This window comes from Pseudoliparis swirei, chromosome 2 (assembly GCF_029220125.1).
Source record: "Pseudoliparis swirei isolate HS2019 ecotype Mariana Trench chromosome 2, NWPU_hadal_v1, whole genome shotgun sequence".
Classification (NCBI taxonomy): domain Eukaryota; kingdom Metazoa; phylum Chordata; class Actinopteri; order Perciformes; family Liparidae; genus Pseudoliparis; species Pseudoliparis swirei.
Genome location: NC_079389.1, coordinates 933,004 through 950,450, shown reverse-complemented (window position 1 = coordinate 950,450; position 17,447 = coordinate 933,004). Strand labels below are relative to the sequence as shown.

Below are 17,447 nucleotides of genomic sequence, written 5' to 3'. Positions count from 1 at the left end.
CCAGGACCCTCCCCTTTGACCTGTTGTACAGCTGGTTATCTGAGGGGGGGGGGGGGGGGGGGCATACGGACTGAGAAAGAAGCAGCGCTCCTACGGGCATGGAACACCTGGAAAAGTCCTGGGATTTTAAAATGTTTATTTCCAGTTCCTGGAAAAGTCCTGTACATGTTTTATATTCATATGTTCAATCACGCTGAGTTTTAAATAATTTATATGCTTTTGAAGAATTAGTCTCAAAATATAAGCCGGAATACGCTCTTTCATACTCGGGGCGCACATTTTTCCGCGCTGCAAGTGAACGCACCTTAACTGAAGAGACTCACCTGTTTATTCTTTTAATGAAACTATTGTCTTTCATTCATTTGAGTTATTTAAGGTTATAAACTGGATGCTTTGGAGTTTAAATACGACATGTTCTCACTTTTTCATGTAAACACCGAGATTTCAAAAAAATGTTTTGTCATGGAAATTGTTTAAAAGTCGTGGCCCCCCATTGGCCCCCAGGTGCCCCTGTAACCTGTGTGTGTGTTTGCTGCTCGGCAGATGAAGCTCCTGAACCTGTACATCAAGCGAGCGCAGACCACCAACAGCAACAGCAGCAGCTCCTCCGACGTCTCCTCCCACAGTTAATGCAGGGAGGTCTCCCTCGGATGGACGGCGCTGGAAGATCGCCGTCTCCGAGCTTCCCCTCCTCCTCGTCCTCCTCCTCTTCCTCACTCGAGCTCCACTGCGCTTCTCTCCCATGTGGAGGAGATCCTGTCACCAACCTTTTGCTCATGTAGTCCCCTCCACGTCGTTTATTTTGTATTTATTTTTTACGCTAAGTGTCTCAATCAATGAACTCCCCTCACAACAACCTCGTTCCACCGGAATTCACAATCCGTCACATTTTGTGCAGCAGTTTATTTTGAGAAGAGGAAACTCCTGTTGAACGTCAAAGTGTGTGTGACTCGGCAGACGTGTGTGTCGCCTGTGTTTCGTCACGCAGCGCTCTGCTCTGAGGGCTGAGGACGGCTACACGCCGCCACGCTTTGGACAAACGCTCGGCCGAGTGGCTCTGTTTGAAGAGCAAGTCGTTTGTAAATAGCGGCTGATGTTTGTTCCCAGCCTTGAGTCGGATAGGGGGGGGGGGTAAAGACATCCACCGGCCTTATGCACTTCACCTCTTCAGCTGACTGGGACCTCTGCATTGGGAAGGACCCGGCAGTGTTCTTGATCCGTGATGACGCAGCTACAGTATTATGTGCCCCCCCTTCCTCCTCCTCCTCCCCCTTCCTCCTCCTCCTCCCCCCGTAATGCAACCACCGCTTCTGCAATAGCGTGGATTCCACAGATATAAGGTGTTTTGTACATACACGTTTGGACCACTGCTTAGCGTACCTTTCGAATGATGTCGGCGAAAAACAAACGAGAAAGAAAAAGAGAGGGGGGGGGGGGAAGTGAACGGGTCGAACTTCTCTTCCTTTTTGTTTCCTTTTGCCCGATAGCTAATTTGCTTGCATGTAGCCTGCAGCACACGCCAAGCTGCCGGCCAACAGCTGTTTAAGTGCCCTTGTGACATCATCAGAGGCTCTGATGTGGTGTTTCAGGAGAGGAGGAAGCCCATTGGCCACTCGTATGACCAAAATGTGCTGAATGGGTTTATTTAAGTTTCACATGTCTGTGTCTCCTTTAATCTGTACAGAGAGATGACGTTGATGTCCACGTGGTTATGGGATATGATTTCATCGTGACGCAGTGATCTGCTGGAGGAGGGGGTCAGGCTCCATATGCCTTTTTTTAAATATTGAGATGATATTAAGGAAAAACAAGTATTCCTGGGGTTACCTGGGGATGTTTTTAGTTGAGTGGTGTTCAGGGAATCCACAGAGTGGGCCAATCGTGGTTATTTAAGTAAATGAATGTACAGACTTAATACGTGTTTATGATTTAGCTTTTTAAGCGTCGGTATTGAGAATGATTTTCAGCGACGTGCAGACTGTAATATATATATATATACATATATAATATATATATTATTTATATAATACATATATTATTTATATTATATATTATGTATATATATATATATGTGTATATATAATATATATATATATATATATATGGCTGTCTGCACTCTCTGCCCTCATATTAATGGTGAAACACTGGCACACGCCATCACACTGCTGGTCCTTTAAAACTCTCACTATGCATGTTTTACAGCACAGTCTTTCTTTTGACTCAAAGCGGTCATGTAATATTCATACCTGTAATTTATATATTTTATTTTATTTCGTCCTCATGATAAAGTGTACAGAAGAGTTTTTGTTGTTGTTGTTGACTTCCCACCTGTGATGAGTTTGCGACAATGTAAAGAAATTGTTTGCTCGAGAAATAAACGGACGAAGATGTGACGATCAGCTGCTTCTGTGGACGAGAAGCGCTGCAGGGGGTTTGTGTTTGTGATGTTCACACGAGGTCACGAGGTCACGCACCACGAGAGTCTCAACCCTGTTCACCTGCGATCACACGGGAGGTACACGACCCGTCAACGGTTTGGGGTCACACAGACGATTTAGTGTTTCCCATGAAAACTCTCACTTGTATTCATCAAATGAATATAAAATCTAGTCAAGACATTGACAAGGTTAGAAAGAATGATTTTTATTGTAAATATTAATGTAGTTCTTCTTGTGGCTCAAAGGAAGGCCAGTTTTAGAGCTTCTCTCACCAGCATAACTGTTTTCAGCTGCGCTCACATAAAAAGGGTCTTCAAGGGTTTTCTACCGCTCCGTTAGTCTTAACACAATGTACCTTTAGAACATGGAGATGGGCCTCTACACACCTCTGTAGAGACTTCATTAACACCAGAGAATAGTCATCCACACATTAACTATGGAGAGAGAGTTTATGATTCATTTAATATTATCTTCATTGAAACTAACAGTTCTTTAAACAATAAGGACATTTCTAAGTGACCCCAAACTTTTGAACGGTCGTGTAAATACCGTTACTTCCTTTCATTTGTGCCACACACACACGGTCTCCAAACATCGTCGTTCCCCGGAGTGAGTTTTTATTCCTGCAAACTTGTCACCTTTCGGTGAAATTCACCGTTTTGAAATCAAAATAGGTCGTCCACTTGAATCGAGTAGATCCGAAGAGTTTTTGTTTATTTTGGGGGGGCAACTGGCCGGCCGGCGTTTATGAGATTGCAGTGAGACACGGAGAAAATGTGAAGTGGTGCTCTTCGCATTAAAACATCTTTGATGGGACGTATCGCGTCTCGGCCAATCAGCGTTCAGATGACGACAGCGTTTAGGGGGTTTAGGTTAGCTTGAATGTTAGCCCGCTACACCTACTGCTGTCACGCTGCACGGTGTAGCGATGCTAACAAAGTACCCGTGCGTTAAAAACGATGTGATTTAGCATATTTTTAGTGTCAATACTTCATTAAAAGAGCGATCAGAGCGCACGCGCTGCTCCGTGTCGAGCTGTCTGCACGCACTGCGCTGCGCAGCGTCACGAGTGGCGTCAAGTGGCGGAGCTTTTGAGACTTAAAGTCTTCAGCTTTAAAAAAAAGAAGAAAAAGATGATAAAAAATGGACATACTATGCAGCGTGAACATACCACATGTAGCGGACCCCAGCCGCACAATAGTGAAGCGACTAATGGTTATTCACGTTCAACCATGAGCCGAGTTGACGAACACACATTTAAGAGTTTCTCCTTTTCATTTAACTTCCAGAAATCACCGTAAGAGCAAATGGAACAAATAAAACAGGAATGAGCTCTTCACAACATTTTCTCTTTCTTAAAGCGAACATACAGCTCAAATCTAGCATGAGCATTTTATTACAATTCATTAATTAAAGAATAAAGTCACTAATCATGTAGTCAAAGCCCAATCAAACACAAAGTACCGTGTTCCCGTTGCAGCTCGGTGCGTAGCAGTTCATAGAGTAAGAACAATACTCATGAACACCTTTACCTTCAGTACGTCAACTAGCTAACGTACTTTTTACGAAGTCATGTTATGAGATTTACATCTACTTCCGGTCTCGCCAGAAGAGCTTCAAAATAAAAGGACCTAAAACATACAAAGGCACTTACAAAATAAAGGCTTGGGGAAATAAATAGTCACCATGTTAACATAACCTGTTCAGTCATGTACACCACATGCTCAATTTGACATCATACCTAGGAATAAGCTGTTATTTTTTTTATTCAATTATTGTACTTTGTATTATTGTTATTACTGTCCAAACGAAGGATATTTTGTATACATCTGTATGTATATATATATATATATATATATAATCTGTATATATAATATACAGATGTGTGAAACAGATCTCTGACAGAACCTTTCCAACAGCTGCCTTTAAGTCCTCGACAGGTCCCGTTACCGCATGTTGTACCTCATATTAATATTAAAAGTCTCTGCTCACCTTCACCAGGTGTATCCAGCCCCGTCTTACCATCTATGCATGTCATCAACCTGCCAACAAGCCAGGTGGGGCAGACAGCAGGTGTACGTACCTTAGGATTCCTATAATCATGTTTGATTTATTTGACTCCTTCGAGGTTATTATTACATTTGGAGGTGATATCTGGAATAACCTGAATTATTTCACACATTAGTCCAATATTCGGAAGAAGAAAAAAACCTAAATATATTTTGGACTGGGAAAACAGGTAAAAACACTTTATTTAATAATGTGATCTGATGTCGTGGTGGAGTTTGTTCACGTGCCTCGTTCGTCTCCCGAGCCCTGCACCTGGAGGAGCTGACACTGCTGGACCTCTCGGCAGCAAATCACACACATCTACAGACAGAAGCCCAGCAGGATCCACGTCTCGGTCTCTGACCGGGTATCCTTCCGCCTCCTCTATCGACCACAAACTCTTCATACCAACGAGGGCCAAGTACATACTTGTAGACCTGGAGTTGCATCTCCCACTCGGTCTCATTACTCATATGAGACGACTAGCAATCGAACTGAAGAGCAGTAGATTATTGAGCCTTCGTGCTCATAGTCTCCACCAGCATCGGAAACTTGTTGAGGTAACCGCCAGCAACCAGAGACGCTGCAGAGTGTGGTGGAATAAATGTTCCGATGCCTTGTGAGAAATCAAACGTATTTTAAGCACGGTGGTCTTATCACACTTTATTATCTAGTAACAAGTTCACAAATGATCAGAATGTGAGCCAGGTACAAACAAGTGGACAAGTGAGTCAACTAGACAAATAAGTCATCAGACAATAAGTAATCAAGTTTATTAGCCCAATGGCTCACAAATTACAAATTTGTCTCGAGTGCTTTACAATCTGTACACATAGACATCCCTGCCCCAAAACCTCACATCGGACAGGGAAAACCACAATCAAGTCATGGAAACACCCAGCTGAGTGGAGCAAAACCTGAACCCTCCGAATGAGAAGTCTCAGACTTAATGCTGCTTTCTGGGTTGATTCTCCTCCTCTTTATACACTTCGTCGAAACGTACACATTTTCAGAGTCCATCTGCTTCCCCTCAAATCATCTGATTGCGACCTTTTCGGTTGGTCACACCCAGGTCATCGGTGATGTGATCTTTTCGGTTGGTCCCCACCCAGGATTAGATTATCCCCCATACATTTGGGAGAGACACTGTTAACACATTTTCTCCTACAACACAGAGCAGGGGGTCCAACTCCTTCTCCCCGTGGGCCACACCAGCATCATGGTGGCCCTCCAAGAGCTGGTTGTAACGCTATAAACTACTCGTTAAATACGTCTCTTTGCATTTGATATATATATCTCGTCTATTTATATGAATGTAAAACTATATGTAAGAACATTTCTCTGTTATTATAACATACATACATTTAATTTATTGTTAAGAAACCCACATTTCTCTATCAAAGATACAACTTCAAAAAACAAGACAAAGATCAAGTGCACAATATTACATTAACTTTGTTGAGAAGGACATAACTGGTCCAACACATCGTTGTGAGCTGCTAGAACATGTTATTATTGTTTTATTCAATGTCCATGTTTGTTGTTATGCTCCTTTGACCCAGTCAAATTCCTTGTCTGTGCAACGTCCTTGGCCAATACATGATTCTGATAAATATCGGTGTTTTGTGGCCGTATCATTCACACATTTCATGTCGTTTTCAAACAATATGCAGTCAGTGAACACATTTCCACAATGCTTACATTTTCTTAACAGACAAGCGATACCTCCCAACAAAATGATGGATTGTTTTTGTATTATTTACCAATGTTAACACACATCCCACAATGGCAAAAACAATATTCCAAACCTTAGATAGTCTAAAAACCTCTTCAATGATATCAGTTATAAAACAATATATCTCAGCTGATATAAACAAACTGATGAAGCAGCTCTACACTGTTCCCTCTGAGAGGGACAGTGAGTGTCAAGGAAACCTGGTGTACTTTGACTGACTGGAAGGACCTTGTGAAGTGAAAACAAGAGTTATTCTTTGACAGAATAATTTCATTTTGAGTCAGATTTCCAGTGTTTTGGTAAAGTGTCTGCAGAGAAAGATGTGCTCTATTTTGAAATGAAGACTTAGTATATATTTAACAATGGGTGAGCGCTTGTTAGCGATTGAAAAAAATTGTAAGTCCGGTGATCAACTTGGTCATGTTCGCAGAAATGAGACGCGCTCCATCCAAAGTGGGATGGATGGCGTCTCTCCTCATCAGATCAGGTTTCCCCCACAAAGTCTTCCACTTATCTACGTCGCCTACATTATTCGCCGGGCACCACCTCGACGGCCAGCGGTTGAATGACGACATGTCATCATTGATCACATTGGGGAGAGGACCAGAGAAAACTATGGAGTCCGACGTCTTGGCATAAGCACACTCCGATTCCACATGACCTTTAGTGACCTCCGACCGGCGTAGTTGGGAGTCATTACCACTGGCGTGCAGTGGCGGGCCGTGGGCCTGGGGCCTGGGCCTTCAGTGAGGTCCTACACAGTCCCACCCGAATTAATCCACCTCTTATTACTATCATTATGATGCCATGGCTCTAGACCAGGGCTGCTCAATACGTCGATCGCGACCTACCGGTCGATCGCGGCGTAGTATTGGTAGATCGCATGACATTAAAAAAATTTGGCCCGCCCCGTCATTTTCTCTATAGCACGTCTTTGTTTATTTATTAAACTAAACAGCCGTCTGATGTTGATCGTATCTACACAACAGCATGTCATTTCTCTCGGCTCTCCGTCTCGCGCGCTGCAGAATGCGCGCATCGGGACGGAGAAAAAGAAGAAGAAAAAAGTCCTCCTTACGATGTCTAACTTTTCTTCAAAAGTTTGTCTTGAGAAAGGCGTTAAAAGTATATGCTCGACCAAATCGACATCTTCTCCTCCTTCCGCCAATGTGGGTTGAAAAAACAGCTTTGTAGTCCGCAAATTAATTCCTTTATCAAATTCAGTTTCCTAGTTCTGAGGTTTTGCATCTGCCTGCCCATAGACCCCGCCTCTCAATATTGGCAATCCAATCAAAAGACGTGCACGCCCTCCGCCTGCTCGCTGCTCCTGTGCCGGTTCCGGGGCCTTCTAGAAGGCCTACAGGAGCCAACTCTAAAGCTGATTGGTTGACACAACATTGTAACACAACTGAAACACATACACACTTCATTTCATTAATATTTTGCATTTGATTTGTCAGTGTTGTTGTGTGTATATTACATATATATTTTGTTTTGTATTACATTTTGTGTTTTGTTTTGTGTTGCTGCTAGGGATTAATAAAGTATATATCTATCTATCTATCTATCTATCTATTGTCATTCCCATTCACTTGAAGCTACCAGCGCCCGCAATGTTGATTCTGAAAGCCTAAGGGCAGATTTTAGCCCCCTGGCAACACACGATGGCTGAATATGATTGGATAAAAGATCTAACATAAAGACCAGCCCTCCAAATCTCAACCTGGCGCTGGCAGCAGCGCAACCAAGAGGAACGCTATGAAATTAAGAGAATAACTCTTACTCTGGGAAATAATTGAATACATATTTGTGGGGAAATATATTTAGAAAAAAATATATATTCTGATGATGTTTAGGCCAGCAGAGAAGGCCTTGCTGGCCCTGACGGCCCGCCACTGCTGGCGTGGATTACAATCTTACTGTATCTCCGATTGTCCTGAGCCAGCAGTTTTAAAGACTCTGGACCCGGGAGGCACACGACTGGTCCGTGGCTTCGCTAACTTCACCTTTCTGACTATAGAGCTTCCGATAACCAGGGTGTGTTCCTCAGCCGGTGAGTCGCTGAGCAGGGAGAACCGTTCAGACTTGTTTCCATGTGGTTGTCCGTGATTCAGTGAGTGAGTCAGAAGTGACATCATTTGATTCCTTCGTTTTCGTTTCATCAGAAATTCACGCCCTCTTTGAGATTGACGTGTCTTCCACATGAGATCTCTTAATCCTCTTTGGGAACCAGCAGCGGAACACGTCTTTTACTTGAACAGAACTTAAATCTGGAAAAGGTTTGTCACGTGAACTACAGATTATTAATTCAGCAGCGAGGACAGCCGGCAGAGTCACGGTGAGTGTGTTTACATGTGTGGAAACTATACATCTTTTTAAACTTTTGAAAGCGATATGTCCTGAGTGCTTCGACTAGCAGGTTCTATGTTTGTGTGATGTAGAATCTTTTGGGAATATATCTTTCTAGTTTTATGAATATGTTCATATCAAATGTATTCTGTCATTCCTGAGAGCAGGAGATCAGGACTGGCGAAAATCCCGATATTTTCAGGGTCTCGCGTTTGACAGATTTTGAGGAGGCACTTTATTTAGCTTGAAGCAACCATAGTAAACGTTTCAGTTAGAGATGACACAGAACCAAAGGACCGAGCCAAATGACTTAAATGGACTTGATGGTACCACAGTCTGAGGAACAGGAAGAGGCGTCAGGGTATGGAGTAGCAGCCAGTGGGAAGAAGCCAGCAGCTTCATGTTAATGAATCAATCTGGTGCACGTTGAGAGCACATTGAAGAAGCTGGAGTCCTTCTAGTGTAAGTGCTGACCTAAGTGCACTTGAACAACACTTAAGTAATTAGGGTCCTCGCTACGACTTCGTCGTAGAGGAACCTATTGTATTTCAAGGAATTATTATTTTCTCAAAGGAATGTTGCCCTTTTGAGGCCTTTATCATATTCCAAAAGTTGTTAAATTTGACATGCATATCAGGACTGGCGAAAATCCCGATATTTTCAGGGTCTCGCATTTGTGTATATAGAAATCTTTCTCTAGCACCCCCTTGAGTTAGAAAACTACTAATTTTTTTGAACAATGACCGATTGACTTGAAATTTGATAAACAGGTTCACCTGGACCTGCTCTACAAATAAGTTCATGGTGGCCATCAAATGCGCCTGCTTAGATTTTCCGCCATTTTGAATTTTGTAAAAAAATATTTTTTTCACTTTTTTCCAAAACACTTTGTCCGATTCATTCTAAAATTTCTGGGGTCCATTATAGGATCAATGTCATCATAACTAGTGAACATTTTGTTGATATCTTATTGCGTTTAGAGGATATGGACCAAAGGACATTTAAGGGTTGTGGCCTGATATTTGAAGTCATACAACTTCTAAATCGTTTGTCCTATCCTCACCAAATTGCTAGCCTATGTCCATATCGCATCCCTTAACGTATCTTATCTTTGTCATAATATTTGAACATTAGGGGGCGCTGCAATTAATCCCTCAATATCAGAATTTTGGGCCCTTTTTTTGCCTTTTCTCATGTTTTGGGCAGTTGTAAAACAGTTAACTCCTCCTAGAGCTTACACCCGATTCATTCCAAACTTGCCCAGTATGATCTGGAGACCTTTGCCGTGAAAAATCTTTGAAAGATGTAAAAAATATTAAACTATGCGTTTGCCGGACCGGCAAATAAACGCTATTCGCCATGACAATGCAAGTTGATGTAACTCGGCCATACATTATGTAATTTGCTACATATTCCTCGTATGTCATAACATACTGACCCTGAAGAGATCCATATGCTAATTTAGTGTAAATGTGTACAGAAGGACAGATTTAGAGTTAAAATGCATTCAATGGATATGACAGAATGTATGAATAGTTCGTAGTAGGCATATTCCACGATGGAGACCTCCACGATCCATCAGGCAGATGGAGGTAGAGAGGAGTAGTGGGCAGAGTCTCAACAGTGGCAGTAGCGTAGTTGGTAGTAGGCATATTCCACGATCCATCAGGTCCGATGACCCTATGAGACGTGAAGTCAAAAGGACTCCGGGGAGAAAGCAGAGTTAGTAATGTGCAATAGAGAGATAACAATCATCCATAAGGAGAGAGAAAAGAGGAGATAGGTGCTCAGTGTGTCCTAAAAAAATGTCTCCTACACATTCCCCTAGTTCAGCGATTCCCAAAGTGTGGGCCGGGGCCCACTGGTGGGCCGCGAGAGTTCATTTACAATAAATAAATTAAATGTTTTTAATTTTCAATTTTGAAATATTTGAAATTAATATAAAAATATTTATGATTTAAATTACGTGTTATTCTTTTATCTGACCTATTTTTGATCCGTGACGTGTCTTGTATCTCGTCAATAGCGGGAAATCTTAGTTGACACAATAAGCTACCTCAATATTGGTGAGGAAAATTGTACAATGGAGCGGTGGCTAGTAGGTGGGAAAAGAAAAGCTGATGAATCAAACGCAACAAGCGAGTCCTCAGATAATGAATCCCTGAAAACTATTAAAAAAAGGTTCGTAGAAAGTACTCAACGGAGTACCTATCACTGGGATTTACCCGTTTAGGACCAGAAGACAATCCCTTGCCTGTCTGTGTTCTATGCTCGGAGGTGCTAGCAAACGAGGCACTGAAACCATGCAAGCTGCGCCGCCATCTAGAAACCAAACATGGCCAATATTCATCCAAGCCGCGAATTTTGTTTGAAAACAAGCTAAAAGAGTATATGAGCCATAAGAAAACCATTGAATCCACATGTGTCACTGGCAGTGAAAACGCAAAGGCAGTTGAGGTGTCCTACCGAGTAGCAAAGCTGATAGCAAAAACCGGGAAGCCACACGCCATTGGGGAGGATTTGATTTTACCTGCTGCCAAAGAGATGGCTGGAGTCATGATTGGTGAGAAAGCAGCTAAACAACTAAATTTGATTTCTTTGTCTGATAACACAGTAAAGTGCCGTATTGATGATATGGCTGAAGATGTGTTGAAGCAGCTAGTGAGCAGAATACGCAAAAGAATGGGGCGCCCTCTTGTTGTATTAAAGTAAATATATATGAGCTCCGGAGAAAATGGTATACAAAACATACATTGTCGGTTAATACATTTTTAATCGGTTAAATTCTGAAGGTCATTTAATCATCCCTAGTTTATGTTTTGATCAGAGTTGTGATTAAAGGCTTGGGTGGGCCGCAGAAGATTTTCAGATTTCAAATTGGGCCGTGGCATTCTTGAGTTTGGGAACCGCTGCCCTAGTTCATCGTTTTACTCTTAGCAGGTGCAGGGATGGATTGTAAACCGAGTAATAGTATCAAAGCTAAATTGCATCAGCGATTAAAGTAAACAATGTAACATTAAAAAAACAGCCACAGAAAAGCCGATTAAATCAGCGCTATTAAGTTTGGAGGACAGCTGCCTCTAATACTGCAAACCGTGAGATCAACAAAATGGACCGGGGGGTCCACCGGGCTTTCCTCTCGTGCAGCGAGCCGAAATAAACAATGCCCTGTCCGGTCGAACACAAGCATGTAAGGCAAGAGAGAAGTTGATAGTAAAACCTGATAATATAACAACACTGTCTGAGTCACTGCCCCTGAGAAAAATAAACACAGTGACAAAAACAAACTCTTACCGACAGCCGGGCCCGATTGAGTGTCGCAACGTATCTTTTAGCGGTTAACTAGCCGCTCTTGATAACCAAGGTCTGTACTTCGCTTCGGTGAGTTTAGGTTGCACGCTGTTCCAAAACCTCGGGGCAGTAGTCCTCGTAGATGCGTACCGGACCTTTGTATTTGAGGGCGTTTCTCTGTTTTCGGGCTTCCCAGATCCCCAGCTCCTTGGTTTGATGCGGATGGGAGCACACAATCACCTTGCCGCGGTTTAGCTGCAAATGTGAGGTGAACCCGGTCTAGCTCTGGGGGGGTCTGAAGCACTTCTTTGCCGAGCATTTCTACAAAGACTTCTGAGATAAAGTTTGTGGCTCAATGGCTTCTGGCAGCCCGATGATTCTCAGGTTGTTTCGTCGGCCCTCCAGGTCGGTGTTTTTAGCTTTGAGCTTAGCGCATAGCTCGGTCAGGGTCAACCATGAGCTTTCGATGTCTTGAAAGCGACCCTCGTGAAATTGGCATTGGTCTCCAGACTCGTGATTCGCTTGCTGTTTTCCATCACTGTAGCTTGTATCCCATCTAGTTTGTTTTCTAGAAATGCAAAATCGGATTTGAGCTCGGCAGACAGGGCCGATGAGATGGACCTGCGGTGTTCTTCCAGCAGGCCGGCCTGGGGTTATGGCTCGTCTTTTTGTGTATCTTCCTTCTTGCTTTGCTTATTTCTGGTGGCCATGATGCCGTTTAAGGACATTACTGCCTTTGTAGAAGCTGTTTACTGAAGTCTTGGGTTAAATATGATGAAATGAAAGGTTGCGGGGGAGTGCAACGCCTGCGACCACTCCATACCGCTCTCCAAACGTCGACAGTTTCTTGTTCCCTCACCTTCTCCTCCACTCCTTCCTCAACAACCTGGTTTGAGTAATCAATGGCATAGGGATAGTGATTACGATAAATTTCTTAATTTTAATTTTAAATTCAGTTCCAGACAATTGAATCCATACCATACTAGTAATAACCAAATATTTAGCATATGGAGCTGTTCCAAACTCTTCAGTTCATACAGATTTCAAGTTTACAGATATTGATGATGACTATTGTATACATTAAATTCCAGACCAATCAGCACTCAGCATCCTCCGGTCTCACACCGGGGAGAAGCCGTACGTGTGTGAGCCCGAGGGCTGCAACAAGGCCTTCTCTAACGCCTCGGACCGGGCCAAGCACCAGAACCGCACGCACTCCAACGAGGTACATGTGTGTGTGTGTGTGCACACGGCCATCGGTCAGCTGAGTCACTCAGAGGAATTTCATGTTCCTTACCTTTTTTCCCCCTCAAAGGTTTTTTCTGTTTCTTGGGAGTTGTTCCTGATCCAATGTGAGGTCAAAGGTCAGGGATGTCGTATTTGTACAGATTGTAAAGCTCTCTGAGGGGAGTTTGTGATTTTTGATATTAGGCAATATAAAATCAACTGAATTCAATTTCTTGTCTTTGGGCATTATGCAAAGCTATGGGGAGCCATCATGAAAACCCAAAGATTATTCATGTATTTCTCACAGAACACAGACATGTGTGCTGTAACACACATAGAATTTAATTTCAGTTGGATTTTCAATTCAGTTTATTTTGTATAGCCCAATATCACAAATGACACACTCCCCTCAGAGGGCTTTACAACCTGTACACATACGACATCCCTGACCTTTGACCTCACATCGGATCAGGAACAACTCCCAAAAAATAGAAAAAAACCTTTATGGGGTAAAAAAGGTCAGAACCCTTCAGGGGAGCAAGAGGGGAGGACCCCTCTCCAGGATAGACAGAAGAACAGACGTCATGTGACCAGACATTCAATGAATATGACATACATTATGAATAATGAGTAATGTTAGTAACATGTGTGACTGTGTCCTAAATATGCTCTGAGATTTGTTGTGATATCAATATATTCATATTTATTTATTTACTTTTTTTGTAGCAAGATTCCATCAAAGCGAGCCAGCTATCTTGGGTCATCAGAAGAAATAAAGGTAAAGTTGAAATGACCTTTGACTCTGACATTTTGTGTTGTATGTGCTACCTCTACATTTCTCTTTTGAAATAGTTTCTGTAGCTTTGGTGATTTATTTAAGAAGGAGGAACACGTTGTCATGGCAGAGCAAGTTGATTTGAAGGTAAATAAGTAATAAAAAAACACACAAAATGATGGTCAACTAATACGTGTGCAGTATGTGGAGTTGAAAATGGGTTAGGATTAAACAATTACGTCACCTTCTATTTCAGAGTCAGGAGGATGATCGGGCACCTGACATGAAGGATTGGAGTAAACATCAAGTTAGAGAATGGATTCTCACATTGCGTGATGTCATTGACAGTGTTGCAGAGCTGCTGGTCCAGCACGACGTTACTGGGCCAAGGCTTTTGCTATTAGATACAGATGACTTTAAAAAAATCGGTGTGACTTTTGGACCAGCACAACTTCTCATTCATGCCAGAGATGAGCTTGTTGGCTCTAAACCTGTGCCAGGAGGAGCATGCAAGCCCTATCCATTCGGTAGATATGATGCTACATACAGATACATAAAATGTGACATTCTTGATGTTATAGAATCAGGCCCCTCAGACTTAATTGAACCCTGCCATGAATATAAAGCCTTTAACAATACATTAGATGACCCTACAATGACCAGGTCAGGTGAAGAGGTTATCCGCTTTGTAGCTGCCTGCATGAACAGATGCACCAATGGCACGATTCATTTTGGAATAGGAGACGAGCCATACTTCAAACACGGTCAAGTGTTAGGAGTGGTTGTTCAGGACAAAGAGGCTTATGCACAGAAAATACACTCTGCTATTGATCATTTTGATCCTAAACAGAGAACGATTGCTCGTCTTTGCATCAGACCTCCTAGATTTGTTGAGGTTCTCAATAGGAATGACACATTCTCTGACAGATATGTAATAGAAGTGGACATAGTACCTGACTCTACGATGTGTGGAGACAACATCTTCCACACCTTCAACTTGAAAAAAGGCAAGAAAAAAGGTGAAAAACAATTATTTTTCCGAAACGGTGGAAGCAGCAGGGATCTGCACGCAGCACCCACTTCTGCCAAACTGATGGCAGAGTACAACCAGTTTGTTGACGATAAGTCACAGCTCGTCCAATTCCGAAAACAAGCTGAAGAGAAGCACCTCAATGGTACAAAAAGCAGTACTCAGGGCTTCAGATTGAGTAACATGATAACTGGTGGATCGCTCTCTTTAGATGAGTCATGTGTGCATTATGTGATAGTAACTAACAAATCACATCCAAGCCAGTTGAAATCACTAGAATTTATTATGAAGCTCAACCCATTAGTTGTTTTGGACTTTGATCCAGAATCTGCTAAAAATGGGTTACAATATCACTTTAAACAACAGAGCACATGCAATGACCATTCACCAGTACACTATAAAATCACAGAAGGAGTTGAAGACATCGCAAAGAAGTTGAAATTAACTCAAACCACCAGCTGGGTATTCTGCAATGGAAGGATTGAGGATGAGGCACCCTCAGACATCGAACAATGGTCGATGGACAAGGGGTCCTCCGTTCAAGATGTGGTTTCTTTCTTCTGTCGGAAAGATGTCCTTCCAAACAAAAGCATCCTCGTCATTTTCTTACTTTACTCAACAGTGAGTAGGGAGAAGCATCCTCTTGTTGAAACCTTCAGAATGTTCCATCAGGAGCTCAAAAGCAAAGAGCAGATCCTTTGTATATGCGACAACAATCAAGCATTCACCTCCTGGAAGAATCTGGTCGATGCTCGGTGTGGAATCAACATTGCTCCAAGATGCATATATGAACTCAGTTTTGCTGAAGTCAACGGAACTATCCTTAGTCTTTCGTCAAAAAAACGCAGCTCTTGCCGTTTCCTACCATGTGGCGGCGGAAGTAATGTGCTTCTTGAGAAGGATTCCGAGCATGCCCTGAATACCTTGGAGGTACTATGTGTGAACCAATGTGAGGGTGGAAAACAGGTCAAAAAGGACATAGAGGAGAATTTCTACAGAGGAGGACAAGTGTCATGGTGGAATTTCTACTTTTCTGAACAGCCTGGATCCTCATCATTTATCAAACGAGACAAGATTGACTTAATCATAAACACAGTCATACCAGATTTGGCTTCCCGGAGAAAAGTCTGCGTGTTATTCAACCTCATGCATTTACCCGGCTGTGGTGGGACAACATTGACCATGAATATTTTATGGGATCTCCGGCACCAATACCGCTGTGCTGTCCTCAGAGACAAAAACGCTGACTTTGCTGAAGTCGCTGATCAAGTCGTCAAACTTGTAATGTCTAACCAAAAGGAGAAATTACCATGCGTCCCTGTTTTGCTAATGATAGATGACTTTGATGAGAAGGCGAAAGTATTTGACTTGCAGCGGGCCGTTGATGAAGAATGTACGAAAAACATTAGGTCGAAGTCTGCACAGGTCATTCTACTGAACTGTATGACGTCAGAGTCCTCTGAGCAGCCTGAACAAACTGAAGAGACAATATTCATTGGAAACACTCTCTCCGAGAGGGAGCAGAAACTGTTTGCGGACACGTTCTATGGATTCATGACCATAAAAAAGAACTTGAAGCCAGAGTATGTTGAGGGTGTGGTCCGCAACACCCTGAAGAGCTTCGACATAAATCACAAACATGCACAACTCCTGGCTGTTTTAGTTTGGTTGAATAAATACTACAAGGATGCCTTTCTGACCGTCCTTCTGATTAAAGAACTTCTTGGCTTTCAACCAAAACCAGTGTGCGTAACCATCAAAGTCGAAGAAGGATTTGGGACATTTTCTACTTTGATTGCCACCTGCTCAGTTCAGGGTGACGTGAAAATGATCCATCCAAGTGTTGCAAGGCGCTGTTTGCAGGAACTTACCAAAACGCACAATGTGACCGAAGAGGATTTTACTGATCTTCTGCGGACCCTAGTCAAGCCGTATGAGAGCATGCAAGGCAAAGATCAACTCCTGCAAAAAAGAATACGTTCAGTCATTGAGAGACAGAGCTCGTTCCAATGTCTGTGCATATTTCCAACTACAAGGAGCGATTGGAAACATTTCATAAAATGGCTCAGTCAGCATTCGAGGAAACACAGAGCCTCGCAAAGAAGGAGTCAAGTCAACAAGTATGGCCCTTTAAAATCCTCAAACCGTTTAAGGAAGTACTCTGAAACTTCAGATTAACAACTGATGTTTGAACATTGTGTTCATTTTGTTTTTGCATTACCTTTTAAATAAACTGCAACATAACCACCTGAGAAGTCCTCTGCCCGCCGTCTCGTGCGCCGCAGAGCTCCGACACCGGGTTGCGCGCATCGGGACGGGAGCAGAGAAAAAGTCACTAGCAGCTTGCAGAAGTAGTGGCATTGATAAAAGCACTGGAATATGCCCGTGGGAATATCTACACCGATCCGGTTCCCTGGTGCCACCCTACCCTCCAGTCGTCTATATAAGATTTCCCATCCAGAACGCGTGGCAATGGTGACTTATATCACCGACTCCCTTTGCTGCCGAAGTCATCAGCCCGTCTTCCAGCAGGCCATGTTAAACCAATGACAG

General features: G+C 42.8%; 2 protein-coding genes across 38 annotated transcripts in view; both read left to right on the top strand.

Moving 5' to 3' along the window:
* Window positions 1-2,394, top strand: part of clasp1a (cytoplasmic linker associated protein 1a) — a 78,710-nt gene extending 76,316 nt beyond the window's left edge. For all 36 annotated transcript variants that reach the window (XM_056439059.1, XM_056438993.1, XM_056438943.1 and 33 more), the window contains one exon: window positions 544-2,394. In XM_056439059.1, the coding sequence (XP_056295034.1) occupies window positions 544-630 (87 nt within the window). In that variant the 3' untranslated portion in view covers window positions 631-2,394. The remainder of the gene's footprint in view (window positions 1-543) is intronic.
* Window positions 2,395-8,474: 6,080 nt separating this feature from the next.
* LOC130206454 (sterile alpha motif domain-containing protein 9-like) lies at window positions 8,475-17,079 on the top strand. 2 transcript variants are annotated; one of them, XM_056434440.1, is made up of 5 exons: window positions 8,475-8,560; window positions 12,954-13,087; window positions 13,816-13,867; window positions 13,942-14,011; window positions 14,121-17,079. In XM_056434440.1, the coding sequence occupies exons 4-5, from the start codon at window positions 13,988-13,990 to the stop codon at window positions 17,070-17,072; spliced, it is 2,976 nt and encodes a 991-aa protein (XP_056290415.1). In that variant the 5' UTR covers window positions 8,475-8,560; window positions 12,954-13,087; window positions 13,816-13,867; window positions 13,942-13,987; the 3' UTR covers window positions 17,073-17,079. The 2 variants fall into 2 exon arrangements, with proteins under 2 accessions (XP_056290415.1, XP_056290424.1); XM_056434449.1 differs by lacking the exons at window positions 8,475-8,560; window positions 12,954-13,087; window positions 13,816-13,867 and having other exon boundaries at window positions 13,890-14,011.
* The last annotated feature ends 368 nt before the right edge of the window (window positions 17,080-17,447 follow it).